Source organism: Perna viridis, chromosome 14, assembly GCF_037379345.1.
Source record: "Perna viridis isolate PV_CMFRI_1.1 ecotype Kerala chromosome 14, ASM3737934v1, whole genome shotgun sequence".
In the NCBI taxonomy this organism is placed as follows: Eukaryota; Metazoa; Mollusca; class Bivalvia; order Mytilida; family Mytilidae; genus Perna; species Perna viridis.
In genome coordinates this window covers 29,112,581-29,132,898 of record NC_142458.1, presented here as the reverse complement: position 1 = coordinate 29,132,898, position 20,318 = coordinate 29,112,581, and the positions used below count along the sequence as shown (strand labels likewise).

The 20,318-nt window shown below is 31.1% G+C and overlaps 1 protein-coding gene across 1 annotated transcript; it reads left to right on the top strand.

Moving 5' to 3' along the window:
• The first annotated feature begins 410 nt into the window (after positions 1-410).
• LOC148598912 (FMRFamide receptor-like) lies at positions 411-4,043 on the top strand. The gene is made up of 2 exons (XM_088561282.1): positions 411-794; positions 2,827-4,043. Exons 1-2 carry the CDS (start codon positions 735-737, stop codon positions 4,003-4,005), a joined length of 1,239 nt encoding a protein of 412 aa, XP_088417408.1. The 5' UTR covers positions 411-734; the 3' UTR covers positions 4,006-4,043.
• Positions 4,044-20,318: the final 16,275 nt, after the last annotated feature.

The following is a 20,318-nucleotide window of genomic DNA, read 5'->3' as shown; positions in this document are numbered from 1 at the left end:
CGGACGGACCGATTACAGTTGAACCATCTGATCGAAGGTTGTTAAAATTTCAGAATTTCGTCTGAAATGAGTCGAATAAAGTGTCATATCAAATGTACTACAAAAATAAAATGATAGATCAACATTTTGTTTTTCATTAACAATAGTAAATTAAATAATGTCGTTCAAACAAACAGCAGGTAAAACTCATTCATGTTCTTCAATTGCAAGATAAAAGATACATTTTTTTCTATATCGGAGGCACTTGAATAGGATTGTTACTTACTTCGTGGATTTGCAAACTCTGCATTTTAAATGACGCAGGACGATTGGATATTTACATATATTATATCTAACAATACAATAGTCAAACCAACGATGTATGTGTATAATAAACAACCAATCCCTAGCACTGGTTAAATGTTTCAGCAAGATATGAAATACACATAATCAAGCAACTCTCTTATAGACAATTATATTCTCAATATGTTAGCATTGATCGGTATGATAAGATTTAATGAGGTATTAGTCAACGACTGGACGCTTCAATAGACTAAGAGAATTCTATTATACCGATCACTGCTAATTGGAATTCATTTTGGTCCGACGGACTGTTTTGAATCAATGGAATAATGACGAAAAATGTTAAGAAATATATATCTGTTCAGGAATATATATGTAAAAGTGTACAACATTGATTGGCATCTTATGAGATATATTTATAAATTGTCGAACTTTCATTTATCCGAGTGAATATGGACAGCAATATAAATATGATTCAATCACTGTCGGAGATTCAGCAAACACCTGGAAAAGTGAGTATTGTTTTATTCAACAAAATTGTTTTTATTTATTTTGCAACGGTAAATTTAATACGAAATAAATAGATATGAAAATAATGCTATATTATTAATAACAAAATAAAATGAAACAATAAAACACAAACAAAGTTCTCCCAATAGTAAAGACACAATTATACGGACAGTATATAAAAATTTAAGAAAATATAAATGAAATTAAAAATAGGTAAAATTGAAAGAAGAAGCACATAACACACCCACCCCTCAAAAAACAAACAAAATAAAAAATAAACAAACAAAAAAACAAAAACAAAAACAAAACAAGAAAACAAAACAAAACAAAACAAAAAGAAATGTTAAAAATAAAACACAATGCACACAACTTATGATAAATATAAGGCTTTGTGCAGTCAATATTATGACAAACGATAACTTTCAAAGGGTAAAAACACAAGTAGAAATGATGTGATTTACAATTTATTTTATTATCCGAATAACAAATATAAGACATCGAAATGAAATGTCAAATATGATTTATCCAAAAACAAAATAATAAATAAAATAAAATGAAATAAAAATGAAAATAAAATAAAAAACAAAAAACAAAAAACAAAAAACAAATAAACTAATAAAAAAAAAAAAAGAAAAAAACGAAAAAAATAAAGTAATCAATTTTTCGATACCTCCCATACAAACATGATACACAATCTGCAAAATTCTTCAGCCAGATATTCCAACTGAAACACCTTATTTGACAATTATTTGCATGTTACAAGAAAGCTATTGATCTGCTAATACTTGAACAAAGAATTCAGTATGGAATACATTTATATTTGTACATAAAAGGGTAAACACATAATATGTGCTTAATTGCTTATATTTTTAGTTTACTGTTACATGTGCTGTTCAACTAATGTCGAGCAAAGAGAATTTCATGTCGTTTACGTACTACTCCGTCTAAGAATCAGGCAACGTTTGTATAATGTTTAGCATATGGAGAAAAATATACTGAGATTTTATTGCATTATCCAAGTATTTACACCTCATAACCCGAAGAAATTACTGTCAAAGTGTTAGTAAAGTTTAAATATTGAAGACATTGATAGGTCAAATTTAATTGAAATGCACTTAGGAACTTTAGAAAAATGGCGGGATAATTTTCTGCACTTTCTCCTTATATAAGCAGTCAAAAATATCTAAGTCAATGATGCTTCGGAATAAATTTAAATAGCTGTTCAGCTGTTTTCTAGTATAATATATTCAAGGCAAAAAGAAAGACCAAATTTAAAATTATAGTGTGCCACCCATTGCCTGAGTCTTACACAGAATGGTACCTAATAGCTTTCCAGTTAACTGTTACACTGTCCTCCTCTATATAAACTACAAAGAAATGCCACCCTTACAATGTAAAGGATGACAAATAAGAACTTTGATTTTAATTATTTTGTTTGTGATGATATTGAAAATAGCTTTAATAATATAACTTAAAATATGATACAACATCGCAGGTTGAAGCCATATATAGAGTGCTTCTTTCGCCATTGATTTGTATAAATTATCATGTAATAATTATTCGCAATCAAAAGTGGATTTGTCACATTTTGCTTATTTCTCTCCTATTTTACGTTATTTGAATGTATATATGTTTAAATGTTGCTATTAATGAATGTACTCCTCTATGGCCCCTTTTAATCAAGAATGAAACATAATTAATTTGATTTGACATGTTTTATTTGTATTTATTTGTTGTCTTTTCTCCTGTTTTATATCTATTTATTAACTTCTGAATTTGTGATACTGCGTTTATTGTAGTTTTCCTGATTTATCAATTAAGACACAAAAATATTTTTTTCTATAATCAATAAGTAATCTAAAAATCAGGGAAAAACATACAATCTTAACAAATAATCAAATACAAAATGAAATGATAAAAACATTGTAAATATAGGTACAAACCTTAAATTTGCGAAAAATATCAATTTGTAATTCGTCGAGTTTTATTTTTGTAGGTGCATTAAAATTGTTTTATTTTCCATTATGTTTGCAGGACAATTCAACTACCAATGAATGCAGCAGTGGTGACATTTACGATTTGTTGTTTAATTTACTGAACGATCAAAACACTAGTGTTGCCCATTGTGATAACTTTCACAGCCCTGCCGTACCAATAACTTACAGAACTGGCCGACTGTTCTATGTTTACCTCACTCCAGTGATATTGATTGTGGGGATTTTCGGTAATTCCCTATCATTGAATGTATTTTTATCAAGAAATATGCGTGGAATGTCGGCAAGTGCCTACTTAGCAGCATTATCTGCATCGGATTTGTCGTCCTTGATATTCTACGTCACCATTGAGTGGCTTCGACGCGGGATTGTATACATCTACCCGGAGACTAAAATGGCATTTTTAGAATATAATGGTATCTGCCAATTGCTCATGTATTTGTCGTATATATCTAGATTTTTATCGTCATGGCTTGTAGTTGCATTTACCGTAGAAAGATACATCGGTGTTTGTCATCCGCTCCGACGACGATACATTTGTACAAAGAGCAGCACAAGGAAAATAATATGTGTGATATGCCTCTTAGCTTGTGTTCTTGTTATGTATAAACCTATACTAAGCGGCGTTTACTATAGCGCCGATGGTACCCAATATTGCACTAGTGACAAACATTATGATTTTTTCTCGTTCGTTCTCGATTCTGCCTTTGCTGTTATGATAACGCTAATCCCGTTCGCCATCATTACCGTTCTGAATATTTTGATAGTTAAACGACTTGTCCGAGCAAACAAACGCCACAAATATACTATAACTAGATCCAATAACACTGTATTAAAATCAAATGGTATTATACGCACAGAGGAGAGTATTATAAAGTTGGAATTCACCTTTATCTTATTAGCAATATCATTTTTCTTTGTTGCGTTTAATGTACCATACTTTACGATATGGTGTAGGAATTTTATATATAACCGCTTCGTGTCACAACAAAATGAAATGTCATTAGAAAATATTGAATATTGGCAAGGTGTTTTATACGTATCCAGAACCATTTTTTACCTGAACTATTGTATCAATTTCTTTCTTTATAGTATAACAGGTACATATTTCCGTAGACAGGTGAGGTACCTGTTATCAGTAAAATCTAGACAAGAATCATTGACCCTACTCAGATTGACAAGATCTTCAAACTGTAAAACAGCTCAATTATGGGTTTGATTACGAATAATATGTATGATATTGTTTCAGTTCTAATAAATATGGACTTTATTATGTTGTTTTGTGCCAACACTTTTCAAAAAAAGGACTTAAAATGAAATTTAGAAGAGAAAAAAATCTGTATATGACACAGTGTTACGACCGTAGAAGCATCTTACAATTATTGATATATAATTGTAATTTGTAAGAATAATCAAGGGAACCAAGGTTAAGAATGAAATCCAGGGACAAAGACCAGACATGGAAAACAGACATACACAACAAAGAACATAAAGTAACTAAAATTATGCATACAGAGTGCACTAAAAACTGGGTGCACGGACCAGGTGCACCGGTAGGGTAAGCGTCCCCTGTTTTTCTAGAAACACCCGCCGAGTGTAAGAGAGTAATCAAGGGAACCAAGGTTATAGCGGTAATCAAACGAATGTAATCCAGGGACAAAGACCAGACATGGAAAACAGACATACACAACAAAGAACATAAAGTAACTAAAATCATACATACAAAGTAACAAAGTAACAAAAGTAAATGAGCAACTCGGACTCCAATAAAAACTGGGAGCATGGACCAGGTGCACCGGTAGGGTAAGCGTCCTCTGCTTTTCTAGAAACACCCGCCGAGTTGCTCATAAAAAGTCAAGTCCGGGGTAGACAAACGAGGAAAGGAAAACTATGACCCGTTGAATAAATCAGTTTTCATGGTGCTGATGGATACACCATAACGATCCACGAGTTCATGATGACGACCATAAAACTTCTGTGGTGATGACTTCAATCTTGTAGCAACATAACCCTGTTCCAGATAAAAAAAAATATAATAAAGTATCGATACAATTCTATCATTTCATCATATGTCGGACTCGTGTGTCAGGATAAAAAACTATTCAATACTTGTAAAAAATTTAATTTTACAAAAGAACTTTGTAGTATTTTTAAATGTCATTTATTTCTACTCAAAAACAGTCATATTATCTGAAAAGTTTCAAGTTTCTTAAAGTTATCCACATTACCATAAGAGTTATCGATCCATTAGTTGTTGAAAATAGTTGATGATAATTGTTGTAGACAATAACTCGGATTACAATGGAAAAAGTGAATGTTCTGGAAAACGTTTTCTGCAGATGAAAATGTGTCTGACGACTTATCACTTAGACGAAAATAGGTCAGAATTGTTTGAAATTAGTTCGTTACACTGGTAACAGAAACTAATGATACTAAAACTAAAACTAAAAATATAACAACTATTGTTCCCAGGGAATAAACACAAAAAAAAAAACTCTCAGGCTCATATCGTATGATGTGCACAGACTTACATATAAATATGTTTAATTAAGATTTGGAGACATCCTTGGCTCCGTATTCTCTGATGGTAATTCAAATAACTTTGATACACAGTGTTTATGCACGCGATAAATTAATATATATAATTTTAATTGTTTTTGGCCATATTATTTCAAAAATTTAAAGCTTGTATATTTGTACGACAAAACAAAATTAAGTTATCAAGGAAACTAATCTGCACTACAATAAACACCACGATCGAAGATTTCTGACGCATTTTGGTTTATGTATCAAACGTGAAATAACGAAACATTTTTTATTTCAATTTAATATTTATTAGCAACAAAATAACCGGCGCCAATGTCAAAGTAGACGGCAAAATCGCCGGTCGCCGGCACTTATTGAGAACCCTGGCCTCGGCAGTTGTTTCTGGAAAAGCGGAGGACGCATACCCTACTTGGTCCATGCACCCAGTTTATAGTGGAGTCCGATTTGCCCATTTACTTCTGCTGCTTTGTACTATTATATTGATTATTTTATGTTCCTTGTTTGTCTGTCTGTTTTCCTGTCTGACATTGTCCTTGCATTTTCGTTCTTCGATTACTCTTTCACATCATTGGGCAAGCTGTAGATGGCCCCAAGAACCATTATTATACACAGGTTCAGCTAGTTTGTCTATATACTCCAGCAACATAAAGTAAAACTGAACGTGGAACGAAACAAGACATACATTGTTTTGTTTTTAGTTTATAATGTAATGTTGCCTGTGATGTCATTCCGAGGATTTCTCCTGGTTGGTACCTTTTGTTTTCAAGGTAATGCAGAAGTAAACAGGAATTTTCATAGTGAAATTGTGTCCACATGTGTACGTTTCAGTTGTTAAAGGCCGCATTTGGTCAATATTTTATTCATAACAATATGCCACTGTGTCCAAAACTATGTCAACTGGGTTGTTTTATGCTCACTGAAAACAAAGAAAAATATCAAAAACCGATTTTGCGACAGTTAAAAGCCATTCGCACATCGTTAATAAACCTGATTCAAATTGTACATGAGTAAATCTGAAATCACGAAAAAAATTAAAGAAGTCTCTGGTAAGTTTATGTTTGGTTGTGTGAAGAATATTTACAGTATAAAAACAAACTCCAACAACAACTGTATATAATACACAACTGGGAAAACTCAATAGAAAAAAACGAGTACACACGTGCATGAGTACCAAAAATCCCATAAAACAACAGGGATTTATTCCAGTGTTATGACTTGAAAAACAAACATACGCCATGCTAAACATTTACAAAAAGAAGACCATTCATAGCACGTAGACGTTTATTTTGTCATAATAGAAGATAAAACTCCATACGGTTAATTTTATTATATATGGTGACGATACTAGAATTTTTGTAATAGTACTATACAATGTATATCATGTGCTAATATCCAACACTAAATTAACCTTTCGGAGAGGAATAACCGGCGAGGAAAATTTCTTTTATATAAAAATAATGAAAAGGTAAACAATGGCAACTTTCAAAAGATAAAAAAGAACCACATACAAATAAAATATAAATAAAACGTAAAAACGTTAAAGAATATGACCAAAATTTTCGGTCTTACGGCCTTCGTCAAGGGTAAATAATATTGAAATGAAAACTGAAAACTGATGACCAACACTAAAGAGACAAGATGCCTTTCAAAACTGATTTTGATCTATAAAATTGTAAGTTGACGAAAGGCAATTGATAAACCGGACTATTGGAATTACATAATGCGGGTCTGAAAAAGTCATTCAAAAGAGATGGGCAGTCAAAATAAAACTTATAATACGTTGTTCTAAGACGTTTCGTTGACTTTTACCTGGACCTGTGTCTCAAAAGAGAGTTACTTTCATGACGTCGACTCTAGGTTTCCTCCAAAAAAAACATACACATGATATATTTGTGGGATTACATGACTAATACCATAATTCCATTATATCATTTCGGCGTAGCAGTACATTTTGAAACACTAAAAGTTGTTTCATATGGTATTTTGTAATATAAAATTTATGTATTTCCTGTGATGGAAATTCTTGACATTTTGAAGCCGGTTTAGAAATTTTGAACTACTAAGATCTCATATTTTAATACGATCCAGATAAGTTATAGTCGCTAATAACAAAAATATGGTCTGGTGTATATAGTCGTTTGAACCCCATTTAAATTTGATTTCTGAGTTAGATGTCTTTTTTGTAAACTTGTGTTTTGTTCCACGCACAAGTAAAATCTTCAAGCGTTCTTGGCACGATTGTTCATATCTGTGCTATATATTCACCATTGGTGACGTTATGGCGGAAAAAAGTCCCAGAGTGAAATTACCGACTTTATTCACAGTTTGAATTATCGACATTTATTACACAAAGAACATTCGATAAAACATCTCATGCTTTTAATCCCCCATCTATACAAATTTACTTAAACAAGTATCTCAAATAGGCCATGTCTTTAATGAGAGAGATCATTTAGTTACGATAATCTAGACTAATTGTTTTACTTACATATTCTTTTACAGTTAATGAAGAAACAATTAACAAACACTGCAAAACTAGAAAATGAACCATATATAACGCGGATTTTCCTCGCTAGCCGGAGTAGGAATTACGCATTAGACAATTGTCAAATTATATTTGTTTCAGATTTAGAAATAAAGAATTAAAACAGATCACAGATATATCTAGTTACGTCGTCAATAACGTTGTTTTTTTTTAATTCAGATTTAAGTTTAAACACAAATTTGACAGAGAATCCTCATCAATATTTTTTCAAAAGTTGTCTAAACACGACTACACCCATACAATCGACAAATCGTAGTTTTCAAACATAGACAACTCTATTGCAGGCTAATTATAATATAAATAGTTTACTTTTGTGTTAGTAAAGTAATTGATCAGATTACAAATCAATTGATAAATTTCTTTAAAGGCTTCTGGGCTGTCGAGTAGTACAATTTCTCAAGTTATTTATAAACATCAAAGAAATAAAAAAAAACTATAATATAAAAACAAGGTATACTTTTCAGACAAACTGTGTAGTAAAAATATGTTATGAATTGAACTGCCGATAAACAGCCTTAAAATAGGCAAAACCCGTATAAAATAGACATAAGAGGACACTTCTTGAATAAAATATAAAGAAAAAGCCAATAATAATAATAATAATAAAAAAAAAAACAACAAAAAACAAAACAAAACAAAACAAAACGAAAAACAAAAAAAACAAACAAAAAAAAAAAAAAAAAAACAAAAACAGAAAACAAATAAAAAAAAATGTTTAACTACATTGTGAATCTAAGTTGAAAGATACTTGATTTATATATATGGTTACACAGTACTAATGAAGAGTACCCGTATCATGTAATTTTTTTTATTTAAATGTTTTTTTCAAACGTCAAGGAAAGTATTTTACGTAATTTTATTTTGAAACTTTGAAATGATATGGAAATAACCCAATTGTAATTTGTTGAGTGTATAATCAACTTATCAGATTTCTGTCAATACAATTTTAATTTAAAGCAAGTAGTCATTGAAACCTTAAACAACAGGAAAGAACAAGTAATTTAGAATAATGACGTTACTTTATAGTCTACAGAAAAAAACAACTTAATTAAAAAGCACTTTACTTTGAATTTTATTTCTAAGACTGACAAGGTATACATGAATAAATGAGTTTAAGTAATAAAAGAATTGTGATGTCGGACTTAGAAGGATAAAGTATGCGACAGTTTCAGAATATTTGATGCAAAGGAGTAATTAAGTGAACAAAAATTTTAGCGGAAATCAAAATAATGTAATCCAGGGACAAAGTCCAAATTTGGAAGACAGACACACACAACAAAGAAAATAAATAACTACAATAACAAACCTACAAAGAATCAAACGAAAATGAGAAACTCGGATTCTACTATAACTTGGAGCATTGATTAGGTGCTTCAACGTTATCAATCCAAAATGTTAAGGTCTTAAGTCCACAAGTTATGCATCAATTTCTCTAACTTAAATTTGTGGAATACATATGCACAGTTAGTCAAGATATTTACATTATATGTTCTGGATACAAAAAAGGCGACTTTTTGTGTTTGAAATCTCTCGGTACGAATAAAATTGATCGTGCATTTTACAGTATCAAAGACACACGCAGCATCCGAAACTGCTAACTTAGATATACTAAAGTAGTACATGTAACTGTAGTCATAGACAAGGCTTTAACGTTGGTCAGTCTTTTGTTTGGTATATTGCTGTTTTACCTTCATTTTTTTATATAATTGTATTCTGGTCAATTCGCTACCTTGTGTATGCAGATCATCCTGATTTTCTTTGTTTATATTAAGGCCAGATACATGTACTTGGTGTTGACGTATCTAAATTGTCCTATGTTAGAAGCTTCTATATTTTTACAGATAGTGTAACGTGGTGTTTGAATTGAATATAAACTATTGTACTACTTTGCAAATCGGGATCTACTGTAATATACTCATCCTATCAGTCACAGTAACTAGTACTATTTATATCGATATAATGCTAAGAGAACCAATTTAATTACAAATTTTCGGACGATCATAAATTGCATTGTCTGTAACAAATTAAGGAATCAGTGGTATTGGCATGTGCTGTATAGATAGTATGATAGTATTTCTGTCGGTGACATGCAGTGATTTCTTTTTATTTCGTGATTGGTCAATGAAAATGGAATAACAATAATGCTAATGTGACGTCATATCAAAACATACCTACACACAAAGTAACACCAAAAATGAATAAAAACTTTGTATCGAAAATAAACATAAACTAATAAAAAGAAAAAAAATGGCAGAACAGGGGGTGGAAAATACGGAAAATAAGCAAAAAACCTATTAACGTAAAGCACACTAAATGGAGGAAAGGGGAAATACACAATTACCTTGCTTCATTCAAATCGAACTTTGTTATTGAAAATAAGCAAAACAAGCTGAAGAAAATGCTGTTTGAGAAAGTCGCAAAAAAGCAACAAGTGATCAGTTGTTAGATGAAATTCATTTCCTTTCAACTCAGAATAGACCATCTCTACGTAAAGCTTAAAGTGAATAATCTAACAAATTATTTTACATTTCATCAAATAAATAAATGACCTAAACAAAGTCAGTTAACAAAGTACTCATACAACATCGAAAAAAACATGCATCATTAGAATGAATTTATAAAGAATATGAATGTATTGGAGTAAGGAGATGGTGATACAATGAATGTAGATTAGGTAACATTGAAACGTGGTGATTGACTGTCAATAGAGGGAGATGGAAGATCTTTGAAACGTGGTGATTGACTGTCAATAGAGGGAGTTGGAAGATCATTGAAACGTGATGATTGACTGCCAATAGAAAGAGTTGGAACATCATTCAAACGTGGTGATTGACTGTCAGTGGAAGGAGATGGAAGATCATTGAAACGTGATGATTGACTGTCAATAGAGGGAGTTGGAAGATTTAAAGCTTTCAATATAGCATCTTAAAAATGTCGTTAAATATCCAAGTTCTGGGACAACATAATTCATTTTGTCCCATGTCTAAGTAAAAATCAGTCAAATCCTTTCATCCAGATGGTACAACATACATAATTTTGTTCCAGTGACTGTCCAAGTAAAAATCAGTCAAATCCTATGATATAGATGGTAGAACATAACTCATTTTGTTCCATGTACAAGTAAAAATCAGTCAATTCCTATGATACAGATAGTAGAACATAACTCATTTTGTTCCATGTCCAAGTAAAAATTAGTCAAATCCTATGATATAGATGGTAGAATATAACTCATTTTGTTCCATGTACAAGTAAAAATCAGTCAATTCCTATGGTACAGATGGTAGAAAATAACTCATTTTGTTCCATGTACAAATAAAAATCTGTCAAGTCCTATGATATAGATGGTAGAACATAACTCATTTTGTTCCATGTACAAATAAAAATCAGTCAATTCCTATGATACAGATGGTAGAACATAACTCATTTTGTTCCATGTCCAAGTAAAAATCTGTCAAGGCCTATGATATAGATGGTAGAACATTACTCATTTTGTTCCATGTCCAAGTAAAAATTAGTCAAATCCTTTGATCCAGATGGTACAACATACATAATTTTGTTCCGTTGACTGTCCAAGTAAAAATCAGTCAATTCCTATGATACAGATGGTAGAACATAACTCATTTTGTTCCATGTCCAAGTAAAAATCTGTCAGGTCCTATGATATAGATGATAGAACATAATCATTTTGTTCCAGTTACTCTCCAAGTAAAACTCAGTCAAATTATATGATATAGGTGGTAGAACATAACTCATTTTGTTTCAGTGACTCTCAAAGTAAAAATCAGTCAACTCCTAGTAAAAATCAGTCAAATCCTATGATATATATGGTAGAACATAACTCATTTTGTTCCATGTACAAGTAAAAATCAGTCAATTCCTATGATACAGATGGTAGAACATAATTCATTTTATTTCATGTCCAAGTAAAAATCTGTCAAGTCCTATAATATATATGGTAGAACATAACTCATTTTGTTCCATGTACAAGTAAAAATCTGTCAAGTCCTATAATATAGGTGGTAGAACATAACTCATTTTGTTCCAGTGACTGTCCAAGTAAAAAGCAGTCAAATCCTTTGATCCAGATGGTACAACATACATAATTTTGTTCCATGTCCAAGTAAAAATCAGTGAAATCCTATGATATAAATGGTAGAACATAACTCATTTTGTTCCAGTGACTCTCCAAGTAAACATCTGTCAAATCATATGATATATATGTTAGAACATGACTCATTTTCTTTCAGTGATAGTCCAAGAAATAAATCAGTTAATTCCTATGATATATAGATGATAGAACATTACTCATTTTGTTCCAGTGAATGTTTTGCTTTAATGTAATGTCTATATCATACAAAAGTTATGAATGTCACTGACTTCACTTGATTTTTTCCATCAAAAATGGATGGCCCAGAAAATGATTTAAAAGTTCCCTAGCAAAGCAACCAAATTTTGCACAAAATTAAGTTATTTCCCATTTTTAATGCTTTTTTTGTCTCTTATTGCATTAAATCAAAAACAAACAATCAACTATGAGAAAGACGTATTTGTGATATACATTTGTAAAAATTATTTGAAAACCAATTTTTTTATGTGCAACCCACTGCCTGCTTTTTTTTCACAGACACCCTCTTAATATTTTACTATAAAATAACTTTTTATAACAGTTCTTGAAATACATGCAATATAAATGAGATAAGTATATTCAATACTGCAAGATTACTAAACAAAGGAATATCCGACATTCCAGAGTTGGGATTCAAGTTTTTAGACATGAAACTGACGTGTAAGAGATATTTGAATTCATACCCAAATCATACTTGGGGATGTCTAAAATTTAGTTACCTACAAATTCTGAGAATGGTAATTTCTACCAACTTAATAATTAATGTTGTAGATCTTTTGCCGCCATTACGTCGCTTCATGACAAGTTTTATCTGTGTCATCACAACCTTGGCCTTTTTTTCAACTGCAATTTGGTGGGATGAAAAATAAATATTTGGCAAAAATATGAATATGTATGTTTCAATATGAAGTAAACTTTATAGAAATTAGAAGGAAGAAGTTAGTCGGAAAGTATATATTTTTTTATTTCTTCATGGATACATTATACATTGTGTGACCAGATTCAACTGTAAGTAATGGTTGAATTCATGTCACGATAGAGTACAATGCGTTTTGATATGTGTTTGTTCTATTTTTCTGGTAGACACGTAATGTAAATGTTGTCTTTCTCCTTGGAGCTATAAGCTAATTCTATTGTCTATTTCAATGAAATTTAAACAAAGCGGATGGACGGTTGTTCTAGGCAACATCCTACTATTAGGGTAGAAATATACAATTTCAAAGAAACCACCTTCATTAGCATAAACATAGCTTAAAAGTTAATAATCATTACTCGATATATACTGTTACTGTTGCAAATATTGAACAATACATTGTCCCCAGGGTATCGACAGATTACTTAATTACTGTTTTAATATATTTTCTTCTGAAGTTCATCCTGGTGTCTGATAACTATTTCGTTATTTGTTTAAAGACTTTGATTTTTTCTACTTTAAATTTATTGTTTCAGTTCAGTTGGTGACTGAACTGAATAACTGGTATTTAAGAGAAAACTTCCATTACATGTGTTCTGTTCTAATAACACTTTCCTCAGCATTGTGAACAGAAAGGATTTGATGGGGTAAGAAATTCAAATCAGAGTATCTTTGTGTTTAAACAAATGCTATAGAGTATTTTTTCTCCGAGTCCTTGGTATGTCCCTAGGTAATGAAATCCTGGTTCAAGTTCATACCATGCTTTCTATGCTCAAAGAGATTATCTCATTGCCCGGATTTTTTTCTTTCAAAATATAAAAAAATCATTACTTTTAATTCCGGATGTATGTTCCATATATCGATACAAACACTTTGTTTTCGTGCACTTTTGTTTAGAATTACCATATAACGCTTGTACAAAATTATTAAATATGAGACATGGATGCTAACTTTAAATTTAATTATTTTATTTCATGTCAATATGCTGAATTAGAATGATTCTTTATACGAGGGTAATATGTTGCCCTATCGCATGTTTCAGAGGATGATAGCTTTTTAATCTATTTCCCTGATTTCCCCGGGCAAAGCACTGCTCTATCTCCCTTCTTTCTATATGTGTTGAAATCTTTTATTTTAGACAGAAAGTACTCATTAAGGTTAAAGATGAATTTTACATGAATAATGCAGGGTGACTTTTAAAATTAAGTATACATTACTGTTTGTCCTGCGTGAGTATGTGATATTGCAAATACTGATTTTTATCAATTGTTTATATCGTCCACTTTGTTTCTATCTTTTTATTTGGATCGCACTTATAGACCTTTAATTTATATTAAAAACTAAATCAAGCTAAGTAAAGAATATATATTATTTTCTAATTTGAGGTATACGTGATATATTTGAAGAATGTTTAAACACTAATCTGATTTATATATTAACATATATTTCTGTACCTCAGAGAAACAAAGAGTATTGATCCGCACACTTGCATTTGTTCTGAACTGAATCTTAATACATTCTCGTGGACGGAGACAAATTCAATTACTTTAAGACATCTCAAAGGAGCGCTGGAAAGTAAAGAGTTTAAGAGATATAATCATAAATTTAACGAACTAAAAGTACAGAAGAAATGAAAAGGAATGCGGACCACGGATTTGGTTAGGGAAGGTAGACCGGACAAATAGTTACACATTACAATACTTTTATAGACAAAGTAAGAAAATACATAGACTCTTCCTTGATTCTCTTGGGCTCCATCATGGAATACAGAAAATATGAAATGTTATATAAAGCATCTTTAATGTGCCTTCAAAAGCTTTTAAGACGTCGTTTTAAATACATAATCGTATAAGTGAAATCCCTCATGTATTTGGTATTTAATAAGCGGAAGTCCGTTAAGTTTAAATTGTTAACGTCATTCATATTTAAGACCGTAATACAGGGCCATATGATTTTAGTGTCTCTGTCTTAATTGCCTGTTCACCACAGTGATATGACATGCGTTCAGGATAAAACTGATTTGCTTTTTCGAAATTTGTTATTATATACACATTTAAACGAGACCATCCATCATGATCATTTATAGAGGTCGATCTATGATAAGGGATATAACTCTAGAAATCAGAAATATGTTTGTATCATATTCAATTTCACGAAAGCCTATCGAATTTTAAATTGAAACAGAATGAAATAAGTCCAAGTTTTGTTGATGCTTACACGAAGTTGATGTCAAATGCTGAATACAATAGTTCCTATGATTTGTAATTGGTGTGTTCATTACCCTAAGTCTACCTCCGTAATGAAGTAGATATGTTTATCAGCTACAATGTAAATGATTATCATATGGAACAAATCTTTAAATTATGAAAACTTTTTTATTATTTCGCTTTTGGCTAGTATATCAAATTTCCCAGTAATAAGGTTTATATTGTAAAGGTTTGATGTCTTATATCAGTTATTACAGTGAAATATTTATAAAGCAATACTCATAAGTAGTTAATTATTAGTGAGTAAGCCCCTTACTGCGAAAGATGATTGCTACTGCATTGCTACTGCAACCATCGTATATATGTTTGTATTCATGGGTTTTGGATCAAATGTATATCCTTGCCGACCCTCAGAGATTATTTTCTTTAATGAAACAAAATATTCTAAATGGGGGTAAACATGTATTATATGACTAATTAAAAAGGTTCATACTGATATTTTTTTATTTTTTTCCTGTTGACAATTTCATTCTTAAAATAACGAAAGAATCATTTCTACTCGGTCACCCAAACGAACGGATTGCAATTATACCACGGTGCATTTCATTTATCAGCGCAAATTAGATATAAGGCAATAATGGAAAGAACATAAATGTCGAGATAATTACATCATTATGAAATGGTCTCCTTTGTACTTATTATGGAAATCTATTGAGTACTATTAAAATCTATGGCTCCTTTTTCTTTGTCATCTATTGAGTACAATTAAAAACTTCGTCCTTCTCTTTGTAATCTCAATCAAATAAAATAATGCAATAAAATGTAAAGGAAAGAACAAAAGAATAGAAAAAAAAAAAAAAAAAAAAAAAAAAAAAACAAACAAAAAAAAAAAAACAAACAAAACAAAACAAAAACAAATCAAAAACAAAACAAAAACAAATAAATACAAAATCAAAGGAAAACAAGTATATGTTGTTTTGGTTTGTTTTTCCACAGTCAGGTCATAAATCCTTGTAAATAATTTGGCAGATTTCGTCTACGACATGAAAGCAATGTTTTGAAAAAAAAAATCCTTATTTATGTAATTTTGTATCAAAAGAATTTCCGTTACCAGTAGATTTCAGATCTTGGCAAGCAGAGCACCTGCGTTTAATAGTTATTTTACGCTCTATTGATGTCATATTTAATAAGTTTTACCGATTCCAATCACTAACAGCTAAATTATCTGAGTGGTATTGTTAATGACCGTACCACTGAATTATTCTTTATGTTAAGTTTGTAAAGCACAGTATTTTGGAATTTTTCGAAGCACTACCCATTTTCCATTTAGTCATAAGACATTCATGTTTTATTTATAACGTCACTTTTTGCAAATAGAACTACGGAAGGGTATAGAAATATTTTCTTAATTGGGATGTTTTTTCCATCAATTTTCGAATACAGTATAAAGGAAACAAACAGTCATTACCAAAATTATTTAGCCAAACTTTAAGGCTGGTTACGCCGTCGATATTTCCTTTTTCAACTGGTACTGTTTTGAAATGCTGGATTGCTATATTTTCATTTCATCTAACATGTACAGCACACAATAGTATGATGAAGAACTATGTACATGTAGACATTCTTAAATTCTTCAGAAAATAGTATATTATGAAGCATTTTCCATGTAAATTCTTTAATCAAACTTAGTCCTCCAACAAATATATGTAGCATTTTTGCCTTTACATCGGCATTTGAAATGACTTGACTTGACTTAATCCGTTTCATCCCATGGAGGACATAGGGCGAACACTGTGGCTTTCCATCTCCTCCTATCTGTAGCCAGTACTTTAATTTCTCCTCAGGTCTTTCCAATTTTCTGGGCCTCTGTATTCAAGTTTCGCCTCCATGTGTTTTTTGGTCTACCTATTTTTCTGTGGCCTTGAGGCTTCCACTCTAGGGCGTGGCGTGTTACATTTGTACTTCCTTTTCTCAACATGTGTCCAATCCACCTCAATTTTCTTGATGTAATTGTTTGCATGACCGATTTTTGTTTTACCTTTTGTCATAAGTTGTTATTGCTAAATTTATTTGGCCACTTTAAGCCAAGGCAGTTTCTTAGGCACCTGTTTATGAACACTTGTACTATTTTGGTTGATGCAACAGTTGATCGCCATGTCTCTGATCCATATAAAAACCGATCAAAAATGTTGTGTGTTGATGTTTTAAATAAACATGTACGAATAATTTAAGCATCAACTATTACTCGGTGCATTTCCGTATCAATAATTTGTTTTCAAAATCAGCAAAATTTCAATAAGTAAAGTTTAACATTTTTAAAGTCCGTAAGTATACATAGAGTTTGAAAGGGTGTTGATTTTGTTTCTAGTTAAAGCCAAATATAAGAAAGACATAAAACAGTTTTGAAACAACCAAACAGTAATGTAGGAGAACAATTGCTTAAAGGATTAAATGGTCTGTTAAAATGAGATATCTGATAACACAGTGCAGACATTGTTTGCCTACAAGTATACTTGTTATAGTTATCGTGTTTCTTTTTGTAAATCCTCGGTTGAAAATGAAGATTTTGTATCTAAAATTAAAACAGGCATATCTAAAAAGCTACTAAATGTTAAACTACGAGAAGTGTTTGTTCTGCTCCATTAAACGTCTGTAAATTATTCAGCAATCGAAGGACTTATGAACGAATAATGGTATTAACAAAATCATTGAACAAATCGGAAAAACCTTTAGCCCAAAATCAAAAGGAATATTCATTTTTTTTTTTAAATTCGTATCCACCTTGAGTATTGTACACAAAATAAGCAATTTAATTTTATTTCAGTGAAATATGTTTCTCTTGAATGTAAAATGAACACGACACGATATGTCCGCAATAATGTACTAAGAGTAAGAAATCCTATCACCAGTTAACATTTCTACATTGCATTTACCTGGTAGAAATATTCCTTTCGTATATAAGTCATTCTTACCAATCAGCAAGAATTAAAAGTGCATTGTTATAACTTCCGGAAAAAAAATGTTCCATATCGATACAACCGATTTTTTTTTATCGTGCACTACTGTTTTACAATTATCATAAGACCCTAAGAATAAAAATAAATATAATGATGACAAAAATGGCATGCATTCATATTTCGTAAAAAAAAATGGATTATGAAACAGTTTACACAAGATGAATATGTTATAGAAAAGACTTAAAAGATAAAAAAAAGTAATTAAGACGTAGAATGTGTGTGTTTCCATTAATGTTATATTTTGACTGAGATCAGAATTTAAGTATTTCTTCGTCTAAGAGTCGGGCAAAATGTATATAAGGTGTGGTACAGGAAGGAAAAACACAGAGTTTTTGTAATATTAAGAAGTTAATTATACCTGATAACCACCAGAAATAACCATCAAAGAGTTAGAAAAATTTGCCTTTTTTAAGATATTGATACATGTACGTCAAATGCAGTTGAAATGCGCTGTGGAAAAATGGCAGAAAGATTTTCAAGCACTCTTTCCCTATATTAGCAGTAAAAAAATATCTACGTCACAGATGTTTCAGGGTAAACTTATTGTTTTTTTTGTAGATGTATTGAATGGAGAAAAATAATGTGCCACTCATAGTCTGATTCTTACACAGAATGGTACTTAAGTTGCTAACAAGGCATCTACATGTATAAATGTATGATGTAAAATATTAGATCCGTTGACTCATCTGATATCTTTAATCATAATTATGTCCTTGTTATAATTGCAATGCAGACCACTTTCAGTAAATAAATTGAATAGTATTGAATACATTGTTGGAATCCTTTATTTTGAACAATAGTTGCTCATAAAGGTTGAAGAGGAATACATATGTAATGCATAGTGATTTTTATAATATTGTATATGTTACCGTTTGTCATATGTGTTTATATGATAATGTTTTATTATAGTATTTATGTATGGCCTTTTCCATATTGGCCCTATAACATGCCCAACGTATCAATAATGACCAAGTATGACTGTAATGGATAGAGGCAACGCCAAGGGCAATCAAGCCATCCGAAGCCATTATTATTACCAAGGTATGTTACAGGGCCAATATTGGAAAGGCAATGCATTGATACTTTAATTACCTACTTTATTTCAGGACATTGTCAGAATTTATTACCAATACATATGATTTCACATTAATTCAAAATAAGTTCATATCTCGATGAATCGAATATTTATGAAAATAAATCATGACGGTTTTGTTGTCTTTTCCAATAATCCCCCCCCCAAAAAAAAAAAAAAATAAAAAAAAATAAATAAATCATAAATTTATAGACAAGAACAAGATTAAAAACACGTAATAATTCATATGGAGAAATTGCGATCACCAAAAATGAATATTCATGAGCTAATTAATCATGTGATCAGTCGCCCAATACCCTAATCTCAAACCCAGGACTTTTCAGATATCCATAATTTACGGAGTATTTGGATTGTTTCCGTCATCGTTCTTAGGTAAGTTGATACTGTCCTGGCATGTGACCTGGGAAATTAAAAAAATACAAATAAATAATTTGACCATTTGTTACGTAAAAACCGTGTTTTTTTGGTGCATTTTGATCTGGAATAAAGCTATTTTGTTTGAACTCTTTTGACAGAGCGCACAAGGTAGGTGAGTAGAAAGAGAAAAGAAATATACTTTGAAAATAATTTCAACACCTGGATTCGTGCAAAACAATGAGACTTGACTGCACATTTTGTCTTTGAAAATCAACGGGTCATAGTTTTCCTTTCCTCTTTCGTCTACCCCGGACTTGACTTTTTTATGAACAACTCGGCAGGTGTTTCTAGAAAAGCAGAGGATGCTTACCCTACCGGTGCACCTGGTCCATGTTCCCAGTTTTTAGTGGAGTCCGAGTTGAACATTTGCTTCTGTTATTTTGTATGTATGATTTAGTTACTTTATGTTCTTTGTTATGTATGTCTGTTTTCCATGTCTTATCCTTGTCCATGGATTACATTATTTTGAGTACTGCTATAACCTTGCTTCAACTGATTACTCTTTTAAATATCCTGATCTAATTCATTGAATTATTAGGTCACTCTTAATAAAAGTTGTCACTTATTTTATGGTCTCGTCTTGAAGCCCTGTTTTGAAATGTGTAATGACCGGTTGTAAGAATTTCCGGTTCATAATGACCAGTTGTCGAAATTTTCGGTTAGTAAA